The following is a 14,549-nucleotide window of genomic DNA, read 5'->3' as shown; positions in this document are numbered from 1 at the left end:
ACACACACACACAGATACACACAGACGCACACACACGTATACACACAGACACACACACACGGATACACACAGACGCACACACACGGATACACACAGACATACACACACAGATACACACAGACACACACACACAGATACACACAGACACACACACACAGATACACACAGAAAGAAGAGAAGAAGAGAACGTTAAACACTAAAGAACTGAGCACTGAACTGAGCACTGAACTGAGCACTGAACTGAGCACTGAACTGAGCACTGAACTGAGCACTGAACTGAGCACTGAACTGAGGACTGAACTGAGCACTGAACTGAGAACTGAGCACTGAACTGAGGACTGAACTGAGCACTGAATGAACTGAGGACTGAACTGAGCACTGAATGAACTGAGGACTGAACTGAGCACTGAACTGAGGACTGAACTGAGGACTGATCTGAAGACTGAACTGAGGACTGAACTGAGGACTGAACTGAGGACTGAACTGAGCACTGAATGAACTGAGGACTGAACTGAGCACTGAATGAACTGAGGACTGAACTGAGCACTGAACTGAGGACTGAACTGAGGACTGAACTGAGCACTGAACTGAGCACTGAACTGAGCACTGAACTGAGGACTGAACTGAGCACTGAACTGAGGACTGAACTGAGGACTGAACGAGCACTGAACTGAGCACTGAACTGAGCACTAAACTGAGGACTGAACTGAGGACTGAACTGAGCACTGAACTGAGCACTGAACTGAGCACTGAACTGAGCACTGAACTGAGGACTGAACTGAGCACTGAACTGAGCACTGAACTAAGCACTGAACTGAGGACTCAAGAAGCACACATACAAATGTAGCACACACAGACACACAGACACACAGACAGACAGACAGACACACAGACAGACAGACCCCTCTACACACACTCAATCCATTGCGGGGCATTAGCTGTGCCTAGCAGGAGAAGCAGTTAACCCGTGGGCTCTGTGATATATGATCTTCAGTATCCTGCCCCAAGATGGAGGCCGCTGTGGAGCCGTGTCCAGCCCCCAGTCACCATTAATTCCCATGCCCAGACATGAAACTCCATTCCAGAGCCCACTAAAAAGCAATATTATATAAAGCATGGGGGGATGATTTAGTGTTATCAGGAGATAGAGAACAGTGTGTGTAGCTGAGCCAACAGACAGACAGTGATTCTCTTCCCCAGGCAGTGTGTGTGTGTGTGTGTGTGTGTGTGTGTGTGTGTGTGTGTGTGTGTGTGTGTGTGTGTGTGTGTGTGTGTGTGTTTATTGCTAAGATAGCTTGCTCACCAACTGTGGGCTCAATCTGACTGGGATCTGATTAGGCCCAGTAATCTAGTGCCACATCACCACTAAAACATTTACATTACATTTGAGTCATTTAGCAGACGCTCTTATCCAGAGCAAAAACAAACTGGGATCTGATTAGGCCCAGTAATCCCCAATGCCGCACCACCACTAAAACACACTCTCATACAGAGAGTCAGCGGTTGGGCCTTGGAATACCTTCTCCACATTATTAAATCATACTGTAGATACCAATAGTGGGTTTCAATAGCTTAGTGAGGTTAGAGCATAGTGGTGCTTTGCAATGCAACAGTAGAGTTGTGGGTGGCAGTGTTTCCCCTACCATTGTTTAGTGTAGGCGGTTTCAATTGTCTTTAATTGAACATTTTGGCCCCGCCTGGAAAATAATCTATATAAATTCATCAAGTGTAGCGTCTGGATGCTACTTATTTTTAACATCATCCACAAAAGAGTCACAGCAAAATCTTTTGTATGATCTCTTATACACTATTTTAGGCCCAGCTTTTGGAACCTTGGCTTTCTTGGACATAGCCACTATATTGTGATCACTGCATCCAATGGGTACGGATACAGCTTTAGAACAAAGTTCTACAGTATTAGTAAAAATGTGATCAATACATGTGGATTTATCTTGTTCCTTTAGTGTTTGTAAACACCCTGGTAGGTTGATTAATAACCTGAACCAGATTATAGGCACTGGTGGCAGTAAGAAGCTTCCTCTTGAGCGGACAGCTTGATGAAAATTCATATTCAATATTTAGGTCCGCAAGAAAGTAGACCTCTCTGTTTACATCACATACACTATCAAGCATTTCACACACATTATCTACAGTAGATACTGACTGTTAGCACTTGGTGGCCTGTATCAAGACCCCAACAGAACAGGCTTTAGATGAGGTAGGTGAACCTGCAACCACAACACTTCAATAACACTTGACATGAGATCTTCTCTAAGCATTACATGGATATGACTCTGAATATATATAGCAACACCTCCCTCATAAGCATTCCTGTCTCTTCTGTAGATGTTATATCCTTGTATTGCTACTGCTGTATCATCAAAGGAATTATCTAAGTGAGTCTCAGAAATGGCTAATATATGAATGTTATCTGATTTTAGCAAGTTATTGATTTCATTAACCTTATTTCTTGGGCTCCCGAGTGGCGCAGTGGTCTAAGGCACTGCATCTCAGTGCTTGAGCGTCACTACAGACCCCTGGTTCGATTCCAGGCTGTATCACAACCGGCAGTGATTGGGAGTCCCATAGGGCGGCGCACAATTGGCCCAGCATCGTCCAGGTTTGGCCGGTGTAGGCCGTCATTGTAAATAAGAATTTGTTCTTAACTGACTTGCCTAGTTAAATAAAATAAAAATAATTCAAATAAAAATTCTAAGGCTACGTATATTAATACGATCTATTTTCAGCCCTTTCCTTGGTAGCTTATCAGAGATAGACATAATATGCAAAGAGCAAACAAAGCGAGAGAAAAAAACGAACATTCAGCAGTCCATTAATCAGTTGGTGTGTTTAAGTGTGTGTGTGTGCTGCGGGGTTCAAGCTACGAACCCATAGGCTTGGCTGTGGTTCCTGAGATAATTAAGCAATTAACATCCATTCATGCTTAGGGTCATGTATATAAATGCTGGGCAGGCCTTTATTTTGGCTACCATGGCTATGCCCCCATAGGATGATAATGCCCCCATCCACAGGGCACGAGTGGTCACTGAATGGTTTGATGAGCATGAAAATGATGTAAACCATATGCCATGGCTGTCTCAGTCACCAGATCTCAATTTAACACTTATGGGAGATTCTGGAGCGGTGCCCGAGACAGTGTTTTCCACCACCATAAAAAAAAAAGTAGGTATTTTCTTGTGGAAGACTGGTGTTGCATTCCTCCAATAGAGTTCCAGACACTTGTAGAATCTATGCCAAGGTGCATTGAAGCTGTTCTGGCCCAACACCCTATTAAGAAGCTTGATGTTGGGGTTTTCTTTATTTTGTTAGTTACCTGTGAATAATATATCTGTACGATACCAGTCACTTTGGATAAAGTTACATGACCACCACATTAGTGATAGTGTTATAGCTTGCTGTGGCCAAAAGCGCCACAAGGTCACAGCGATAAGAGTGTCTGCTAAATGACTAAAATGTAAAAAATTATACGATGGTTCGTTGTCAAACCTGAGACTTTGCTATTATTCAAGGACTTTTAAACGCTACATGACATTAATGGGTTGCCTAGCAACATATGGACACTCACTCTTACTCCCTTGCGTATGGCTTAACCTACACCCTGCGCAGCCTTTCAAATTGGCTGAAATAACATCTATTATTGTTAATTGGCATTTATGACACGGTGGAGAGAGGAGAGAGGGAGAAGAGAGGATAGAGAGAGGAGAGAGGTAGGGCTTGATGACACCGCAGAGAGAGAGAGAAAGAGAGAGAGAGAAAGAGGGAGAGAGAGAGAGAGAGAGAGGTAGGACTTGATGACACCGCAGAGAGAGAGAAAGAGAGAGAGAGAAAGAGGGAGAGAGAGAGAGAGAGAGAGAGAGGTAGGACTTGATGACACCGCAGAGAGAGAGAAAAAGAGAGAGAGAGAAAGAGGGAGAGAGAGAGAGAGAGAGGTAGGACTTGATGACACCACGGAGAGAGAGGAGAGAGGAGGCAGAGAGAGAGAGAGAGAGAGAGAGAGAGAGAGAGAGAGAGAGAGAGAGAGAGAGAGAGAGAGAGAGAGAGAAGGGAGGAGGGAGTGGTAGGACTTGATGACACCGCAGAGAGAGAGAAAGAGAGAGAGAGAAAGAGGGAGAGAGAGAGAGCGAGAGAGGTAGGACTTGATGACACCACGGAGAGAGAGGAGTGAGGAGGCAGAGAGAGAGCGAGAGAGAGAGAGAGAGTGGTATGGCTTGATGACACATACACAGGCATTCTGACACACACACATACAATACTTTATTTTAACTATTTTTTACATTGTAGAATAATAGTGAAGACATCAAAACTATGAAAGAACACATATGGAATCACGTAGTAACCAAAAATGTGTTAAACAAATCAAAATATATTTCATATTTGAGATTCTTCAAATAGCCACCCTTTGCCTTGATGACAGCTTTGCATACTCTTGGCATTCTCTCAACCAACTTCATGAGATAGTCACCTGGAATGCATTTCAATTAACAGCTGTGCTTTCTTACATTTACATTTTAGTCATTTAGCAGACGCTCTTATCTCATACTGGCCCCCCGTGGGAATCGAACCCACAACCCTGGCGTTGCAAGCGCCATGCTCTACCAACTGAGCTACACGGGAAATTTGTGGAATTTCTTTCCTTCTTAATGCGTTTGAGCCAATCAGTTGTGTTGTGACAAGGTAGGGGTGGTATACAGAAGATATACCTATTTGGTAAAAGACCAAGTCCATATTATGGCAAGAACAGCTCAAATAAGCAAAGAGAAATGACAGTCCATCATTACTTTAAGACACGAAGGTCAGTCAATACGGAACATTTCTTTTTTTTTTTGAGAACTCTGTTTATTAAGTTTTACACACACACAGACAAGACAAAGCAATATAAATAATATACTCAACTAGACAAAAGTACAAATAATACATATATAAAATAAAAAAAATAAAAAAATAATAAAAAATAATAATAATAATAATAATAACTTTAAAGATACCATACTTTAGACAAGTTAAACACACCAGGCAGAAGGCTACAAAAGGTTAAAGGGCAATCTATAGTATAGGGACAGAGCAAACACCTCACCATTGTTCCTGTAAACAGTTAAGGGATGGGGGTGGAGAAATGCAACCACTCACAGACAGTCAAGGCCACAGACCAATCATCCACTGGACCAAAAATAAAAGTTACAATGCTTTAAAATAAAAAATGAATATTGATAATTTTATGTAGGCGTGAACAGAATTAAAAAATAAAAATAACTGGGAAAAACAAGCTCACACCTTAGTCTCTGCCCGGGCGAGATGAACAAGGCATCCGCAGGTCACAATCAATAAGCACATCAACCTTAATGCCCCCCACCCCCACCCCAGAAAAAAAAACACAGAGAAATGCTCATCCAACCCCTAAGTCACAGGGGGTCAAATACAGACTTATTTTGGTTTTAATAGGAATGCTATCCGAGGATGGACTGTTTAAAGTAAGACCGGAATGGAGCCCAAGCCTCATTAAACAGTTTGGGGTTCCCACGTGAATTGAATTTAATTTTTTCTAGTTTCAGAGAGCACAACACATCTCTCACCCAATATTTATAAGATGGGGAGCTGCCATCTTCCAGTTCTGTAGTATTAGCCGTCTAGCTAAAAGAGTTGTATAAGCAACAGTGTCCGACTGGATTCTTGACAGGGGGTGCTGCAGGCAGTACTCCAAAAAGGGCTGTAAGGGGAGAGGGATCTATAACAGTGTTATATATATCAGAGAAACATTTAAATATTAATTCCCAGAAACCCTGACAGTTTATGACAGCCCCAGAACATATGCAACAGTGTGGCCGGTTCAATTTTTACATCTGACACAGGTAGGATCAAAATCAGAGAATATTCTTCCAAGTCTGGCCCCAGACCAGTGGATACGGTGAACCACCTTGAATTGAATGAGGCTGTGTCTAGTGCTAAAAGAGGACGAATGCACCCTGCGCAGCACAGATTCCCAGGTGTCTTCCCCAAGTTCCTCCCCAAATCCTTTTCCCATCGAGTCTTTAAAGGCACCAAAGAAGGGTTCTGTAAGTCATGAATGATTGTATATACATCTGAAATTGCGCCCCTAGGAAGCTTGTTCAGCTCCAGGATGCTCTCTATAGCTGTATTCACAGGCCTATGGGGAAATTCAGGTGTGTTAGCTCTGACAAAGTTCCTAGTCTGGAGATAGCGGAAAAGTGGGATTGGGGGAGGTTGAACCTTTCCTGTAGCTGAGCAAAAGAGGCAAATGTATCATCAAAGAATAATTGGGCTAGTGAGGAGAGGCCTAGTGAGTGCCAGATGTCAAAAGCCCCATCATTCAAAGATGGAGGAAATAAAATGTTCTGATTGATTGGGCCTGATAGAGAAAAGCCTCGGAGGCCAAAGGCTAAGCGGAACTGATTCCAAATTTTAAGAGACTGCTTTACAATTGGGTTGACACACCTTTTGCCTAGGGACACTGGGAGAGACGAGCACAACACAGAAGAAAGTGCAGCAGGTTTACACGATTCAGACTCCATCTGGACCCAGATTGGTCTAGGGCCAGTAGGATCAGTCTGCAGCCAGTACAGAAGGGCTCTGAAATTTGCAGCCCAATAGTATGTCTGAAAATTTGGTAGAGCTAAACCCCCAATGACTTAGGCTTCTGTAAATGTTTTCTACCAATCCGTGGTACCTTGCCATCCCAAATAAAATGCATGAATGTTTGATCCAGTGAAATAAAAAAAGATTTTGGAATAAAAATGGGTAGACATTGAAATAAATATAGAAATTTGGGCAACACACTCATTTTAATGACATTAATCCTTCCGATAAGAGAAAGAGGTAGCGCATTCCAAAAAAGCAAAAGATTGTTTCAAACTGTCTGCTAGAGCAACCAAGTTTTCCTGAAACAGATTTGAATATTTCCTTGTCACTTTAACTCCCAAGTAGGTGAATTGATCCCCGGACAATCCCTAAACTGAGAGCTTGTAAAAGAGCACTTTAAAGCAGCCTTGTTTACAGGGAAAAAGCTCACTCTTGCCTAGATTCAGCTTGTACCCTGAGATTGATCCAAACCTTTTAAGAACAGATAGTCGCGTGGCAATGAGGTATCAGGGTTAGAGATAAACAAAAGGAGGTCATCCGCATATAGCGAGACTTTCTGCTCTGAGCCCGTCCGGATTATTCCTTGAATGGCATCATTAGAGCGCAATGCAATGGCGAGAGGTTCGATTGCCAAAGCAAACAACAAGGGGGAGAGTGGACAGCCCTGTCTGGATCCGCGGTGCAAGGGAAAATAGTCAGAGGACAAGTTGTTAGTCCGCACCGAGCCATGGGGGGAAAAATAAAGAATCTTTATCCACGCAAGGAATTTGGGGCCAAAGCCAAATCTATAAAGGGTGGCTGTTAGGTAATCCCACTCAACTGCGGTCAAGCGCTTTTTCTGCATCAAGTGAGACCACCACCTCTGGGTCCTCCGACGCAGGGGAGTACAGTATATTCATAAGGCGCCTAATATTGAAAAATAAATGCCTATTTCTCACAAAGCCAGTCTGGTCAGAGTGTATTACTTGATGCAGCGAGCCTTCCATACGGATGGCTAAAAGCTTGGCTAGGATTTTGTAATCACAGTTTAAAAGCGAGATTGGGCGAAGGATCCACATTCCAGAGGGTCTTTGTTTTTCTTTAATAGTAATGAAATTGAAGCTTGATAAAGACTAGGCGGTAGCTTTGTGGTATTAAGGCACTCTGCAAATAGTCGAGACAAGAACGGGCAAAGCAGACCAGAAAACGTCCTGTAAAATTCGGTTGGAAAACCATCCCGGACCGGTGATTTACCTCTTTTCATTGCGGACACTGCTGTTGCAATCTCCTCAGGTGTAAATTCTTCTTCTAGATAGTCATGGGTGTCTGTATCAATTGAAGGCATATTCAGGCCATTAAAGAAGGAATCAATCAGCAAAGGGTCTTGAGGGGATTCAGAGGTGTATAGCGCAGAATAAAATTGTTTGAATTGATCATTGATCTCTTTATGTATAACTGTGGTGGCACCAGACGGGGTCCTTATTTGTGGGATTAAACGTGAGGCCTCAGATTTACGGATCTGATGTGCAAGGAGTTTACTGGCCTTGTCGCCTTGTTCATACACTCTGTACCGAGCTCGCAAGAGTAGCTGTTCAGCTTGCCTGGTAGAAAGCTCATCAAATTCAGATTGGAGTAGTTGGCGCTCTTTATGCAGATCAGAGGAAGGAACCGTGGCATACTTCTCATCCAATGTGGCTATGGATTCGCTCAGGTCCCGAAGTCGCTGAGAGCGAACTCTGTTTTGGTTGGCTGTATAAGAAATAATTTGGCCACGTAGGTATGCTTTGAGAGACTCCCATATGGTAGAGCAGGACATACCTGGTGTTGAATTAGTTTCTAGGAATAAGGTGATTTCAGAAGAAATGAAATTGACAAACTCCTTATCTGAGAGTAAAATGGGGTTAAGAGCCATTGATAACACATAGGAGGTCGCTGGGGAAACTCTAGTTCAAGCACTAATGGTGAATGGTCCGAATAACAATACTCTTGTAAGTACACTGCCGAAGGTTAGGCAAAAGTTTTTGTCCAAAAAGAAGTAATCAATCCGGGAGTATGTTTGATGAACATGAGAATAAAAGGAATACTGTCTATCTGTAGGATGTAGGAAACGCCAGGCCTCAAACATGGCATATTTCTGAAGAAAGGCTTGAATAAGTAGGGCACATTTAGATGGGCCTGTAGTTGTTCGTGAGGACTTGTCAAGAACTGGGGACATTTTGCAGTTGAAATCCCCCTAAAATCAATAAATGAGAATCTAAATTGGGTATAGCAGACAAAAAGGAAGAAATGAAACTTGTGTCATCCCAATTGGGAGCATAAACACTAGCCAAAACAAGAGGGGTAGAAAACAGTTTACCGGTTACTATGACGTATCGTCCCTTAGGATCAGCGATAACCTCAGAAGCTACAAAGGGAGTGACTTTATCAACCAAAATGGCAGCCCCTCTTGATTTACTATGAAATTAGAGTGGAACACTTGACCAACCCAGTCCCTACGCATCCTAAAGTGCTCACCAGTCCTCAAGTGAGTCTCTTGTAGAAATGCAACATTTGCATTCAAACCCTTTAAGTGTGTCAACACCTCTTACGTTTCACTGGGTTATTAACCCCTTTGGTGTTCCACGAAATGTATTTGATCGCATTGTTTTCGGCCCCTCTGGGCATTCCCGATTATACAACCCCGTCATTAGAGCATAGAATGGAAAAGCAATGAGCGCCCAGAAACCCCAGAATAACTTGTCTCAGAGTAATAATGTACGGTGGTAGATGTTGAGAAAAAGTACCGAAAAAACCCAAAAAAGACAGAATGACAACATTAGAACTGAACAATCCAACCCCTCCCCCACCCCCCCCCCATCCCAGACAGTACCTCCCCAAACGAGGTACAAGCCTAAATAGAGCATGTTCTCTTCGCACAGTATGTCTGTGAGAGTGCGGTCTTAAACCCTAAACCCACAGTCCCGCTCTTTAAAGTCGTGTTTTGTTAGGTGGATCAAACAGCAAAAGAGATAATCATTTTTTAAATAAAAGAAATTAAGGTGAATCCCTTGTGCAGACGAAATTACAAAAGCACCACTTGTAGATGTATATAATTATAATTATATTCCCAGTCTTATAACAGGCATTTGAGAGAGAAAATAAAGAAAATAAATAGAATGTGTAACGGCTCTCAGCCGAAAACCTAATTTGAAGTAAGGAAATCGTAGTAAGACAATCAAAAAAGATAATAATTATTATTATTATAATAGTTGTCTAGTTGAATGCTGAGAAAACTTACAACCAAGACCAAAAAAACTACGTGTGCGCAACATTTAACGCTTGCTGGGCATAAATGACGCTCTGAGCCTTAAAATTTAAGTGAAGACCCCAAAAAACGTGTCGCTCGGGAAGCATTTACTGTTTACTGGGTCAATGCAAACGGATGCAGTAAGCAAATAACCAAGAATATTTTGAGTCACTGAGACACTATGTAAACAAACTGAATAGGTGAGCAAGACAGCCTAGAAAACACAGGAGTATAGTAAAACCGCAATACAATGAGATTAAAATGACTGAATGCTTGTAAGGCAAGCACACTAGATGATCAAAACATTAGATCACATCAAATAAGCCTGAATGGGTACGCCAACCCCCCAACTATACAAAATTAGCATGTTGTAGCTAAACATAGTTGTACCACAGGTGGGTTACTTACTATCCACAGTTCGCTAGCAATGCTGAACTATGAGCAAGTTCAAGACTTCTTGATGTGACGTTGAATGTGAGAGAGAGCCTCATCCGGAGATTCAAATGTGTAGTCTTTACCATCATGAGATAGCCATAAACGGGCCGGGAATCGCAGTCCATACTTCACACCTGGATGGTCCCGAAGTAGTCGTTTGGCCTGTCCAAAAGCTGCGCGCTGCCTGGAAACAGTGGGGGAGTAGTCCTGGTAGATGGAGAAGCTCTGTCCTTGAAAGCCTCGAGAGTGGTATTGCGGGCTCGTCGGAGAATCTCCATCTTCTCATGGAAAAAGTGCACTCGAAGAATTATGTCACGGGGCCTCTCCCCATCCCGGGGCTTGGGCGCAGCGACCGGTGGGCACGATCAATCAGGGGCTTTTCATCCAAGGCTAGAACATCCTTCAGCAGCCCAGAAACGAAATCCGTGGCGCGAGGCATTTCCGCTGACTCTGGGACTGATACCAGTCTCTCAGGTTATTGCGGCGAGAGAATCCCTCCAAACTTACACAGCTCTCCTTCACCTTTTTCAAGTCCGCAGCTAGGCGTTTCACGTCAGCCTCCAGGGATGTAGTTAAGTCGGAGACATTTGTAGCGAAGGTCTCCAGTGCTGCAATCGTTGTAGTGTGCGACTCCATTGTTGTTTTGAGTGATGCGATTGCCGGCACCGTCTCGTTCCGCAGGATGGTTAGATCTGCTTTTAAAGTATCAGAAACCTCCTTTATTCGGGCCTCAATCGTAGCAACCACCTCCGTTTTCATTTCAACTATCTCAGAGCGTAGTAGTTTGATGGCCTCGAGAATGTTCACTTCAGCGCCGCCAGGCTAGCCGCCCCTCCGGGTAGAGTATCAGTCCCCGGGCTGGTCAGGCTCAGGGAGGGCGGTGATGAGAGTGTGTCTTGTAGGTCGGGTTTTCTCAAAGTCATGTTTTTGACCTTATGTTTCGTCGACATGCTGATATTTGGAAGTAAAGTAGTCTTGGTTTTACGGGGAAGGGATCACCAAAATAATATATGAAAATAAATACGGTTTTGCTGCAAAATTCACATAAATTTTAAAAATACCACGGGAGCAAACGGAAAACACGTCAGTCGCACATGGCGTCCCTCCAATTCCCCCATACGGAACATTTCGAGAACTTTGAACGTTTCTTCAAGTGCAGTCTCAAAAACCCTCATGCGCTATGATGAAACTGGTTCTCATGAGGACCGCCACAGGAATGGAAGACCCAGAGTTACCTCTGCTACAGAGGATAAGTTAATTAGAGTTACCAGCCTCAGAAATTGCAGCCCAAATAAATGCTTCACAGAGTTCAAGTAACAGACACATCTCAACATCAACTGTTCAGAGGAGACTGTGTGAATCAGGCCTTCATGGTCGAATTCCTGCAAAGAAAACACTACAAAGGACACCAATAAGAAGAAACACGAGCAATGGACATTAGACCGGTGAAAATGTGCCCTTTGGTCTGGAGTCCAAATTGGAGATTTTTGGTTCCAACCGCCGTGGCTTGTGAGACACGGTGTGGTAAACGGATGATCTCCGCATGTGTATTTCCCACCGTAAAGCATGTGTTATGGTGTGGAGGTGCATTGCTGGTGACACAGCATGATGCTGCTACCACCATGCTTCACCGTAGGGATGGTGCCAGGTTTCCTCCAGACGTGACGCTTCACATTCAGGCCAAAGAGTTCAATCTTGGTTTCATCAGACCAGAGAATCTTGTTTCTCATGGTCTGAGAGTCCTTTATGTGCCTTTTGGCAAACTCCAAGCGGGCTGTCTAGTGGCTTTTTACTGAGGAGTAGCTTCCATCTGGCCACTCTACCATAAAGGCTAATTGGTGGAGTGCTGCAGAGATGGTTGTCCTACTGGAAGGTTCTCCCATCTCCACAGAGGAACTCTGGAGCTCTGTCAGAGTGACCATCGGGTACTTGGTCACCTCCCTGACCTAGGAAGAGTCTTGGTAGTTCCAAACTTCTTCCATTTGTCAGCTTCCTGCTTCCCCTGTTTGTCTCCTGGCCTCTAGAGGTCAGCTGTGTTCCCCTTTGCCTTAGTTCTTCCTCATGTGTCCTAATTAGCTTATCCAGGTCACCTGTGCCTTGTTTCCCCTTGTGTATTTTAGCTGTGTGTTTTCCCCTTGTTTCTCACTTGGTTATTGCGTCCTGACTGTGTGTCTCCTGCTTTGTCTCACCGTGTCTGTCCTAGTAAGTTTTTGAAGTTATCTTTAGTTTGTTTTTCTCCCCTCGTGGAGTTGTTTTGTTTTGCCTCCTGTTTTGGAACATTAAATCGACTTGCCTGGAGTATTGCCTTGGGTGTTTCATTTGGGTCCTACAACATCTCCTCTGTGGCTAAGGGGTAGTACCCCCAGCTCTACACTTCTGAGACCGGAGTTCTAACCCGGATTGTGACACCATTTAAGAATGATAGAGGCCACTGTGTTCTTGGGGACCTTCAATTCTGCAGAAATGTTTTGGTACCCTTCCCCAGATCTGTGCCTCGACACAATCCTGTCTCTATGGACAATTCTCTAGGGATTCCTTCAACCTCATGGCTTGGTTTTTGCTCTGTGGGACCTTATATAGACAGCCGTGTGCCTTTCCAAATCATGTACAATCAATTGAATTCACCACAGGTGGACTCCAATCAAGTTGTAGAAACATCTCAAGGATGATCAATGGAAACAGGATGCACCTGAGCTCAATTTCGAGTCTCATAGCAAAGGGTCTGAATAATAATAATTTCAGTTTTGTATTTTTAATAAATGTGCATTTCTAAAAAACAGTTTTCACTTTGTCATTATGGGGTATTGTGTGTAGATTGATGAGGAGTTTTATTTTATTTAATCCATTTTAGAATAAGGCTGTAACGTAACAAAATGTGGAAAAGGGGAAGGGGTCTGAATACTTTCCGAATGCACTGTATATGTATGTATATGTGCATGTATCTAAGAGAAATAAAACGTCCACTTACGACATTCTGCCTCGTCCGACTTATCCTTGCAGTCCGGATCCCCGTCACATTTCCACGTCAGCCTCACACACTCCCCGTTGGCGCACCGGAACTCCTCCACCGTACAGTTCACCGTGCGTCGTGGTTGCGAACCTTCACCGCCGCAACGCTCCGGCCACTCGTCAGAGCCGTCGGGGCAGTCGGGGTCGCCGTCACAGCTCCACATGACGGGCACGCACTCCGAAGTGTTGCAGCGGAACTCGTGCGGGCTGCAGGTGGTCGTTGGCGAGAGGCGTTCGGAGCATTTGAGTTCGTCAGAGCCGTCGCCGCAGTCGTCAGAGCCGTCGCACACGTAGACAGGCGCCAGGCACTTGCGGTTGGCACACTGGAACTCGCTTTTCGGGCAGGCCTTGTTGCCTGGAGGAGAGAGTAAGAGGAGAGCGAGTTCAGTTACCGAGTGACAAAATCAACTGTTGAATGGATACAAGACACACACACACACAAACACACAGTTACCGAGTGACAAAATCAACTGCTGAATGGATACAAGACACACACACACACAAACACACATTCAGAATCATGCCGGTATCAAACAAACCAGCGAACGTGAACTTGACTTTTTTTTTTATGGCACTGGAATCATTTCAACTGAGAGGTAGAGATGATACTGGTATCACATTTCCAGAGAGACACAGAGGGTCAGAGAGGGGGAAAGAGAAAGGGAGAAAGAGAGAGAGAGAGACTATGGTTGGGTGGTATTCAGATTTTCATACCGTCATAACGTTTCTGTATCATATTGGGGTATACGGTATTACCGAATGTGCACACAAGGGGCGCAATTTAAATAAATAAATATACATATAACTTTTTTTTACGCACAAAACAATTTAGGGAACAGGGATCTTCTTAGCAAACCAAATGCATAGCTGGAGCCCTGAGCTGGATATAATTTATTTGACACATCTTAGATTTCTTATAGTTATACTTAACTTGTGATTTAAGCAGTGGCGTAGCCCTGCAGCCCTGCGAGACGGGGGCGCCGCCAACCCCCCCAAAAACGTATATATACAGTGCATTCGGAAAGTATTCAGACCCTTTGGCTTTTTTCACATTTTGCTACGCTACAGCCTTATTCTAAAATTGATTAAATATAATTTTTTTCTCATCAATCTACACACAGTACCCCATAACGACAAAGCAAAAACAGGTTTAAGAAATGTTTGCAAATGCATTAAAAATAAAACACTTAAATAGCTTATTTACATAAGTATTCAGACCCTTTGC

General features: G+C 43.7%; 1 protein-coding gene across 1 annotated transcript in view; it reads right to left on the bottom strand.

The window, feature by feature from the left end:
• Positions 1 to 14,060, bottom strand: part of LOC123492396 (low-density lipoprotein receptor-related protein 8-like) — a 71,824-nt gene extending 57,764 nt beyond the window's left edge. Inside the window, 2 exon segments of the mRNA XM_045224926.1 lie at positions 13,284 to 13,679; positions 14,039 to 14,060. Coding sequence (XP_045080861.1) covers positions 13,284 to 13,679; positions 14,039 to 14,060 — 418 coding nt within the window.
• Positions 14,061 to 14,549: the final 489 nt, after the last annotated feature.

Source organism: Coregonus clupeaformis, chromosome 14 (assembly GCF_020615455.1).
Source record: "Coregonus clupeaformis isolate EN_2021a chromosome 14, ASM2061545v1, whole genome shotgun sequence".
NCBI lineage: Eukaryota > Metazoa > Chordata > Actinopteri > Salmoniformes > Salmonidae > Coregonus > Coregonus clupeaformis.
Note: the sequence above shows the minus strand (reverse complement) of the source record. Positions and strands in the feature narration are given on the sequence as shown.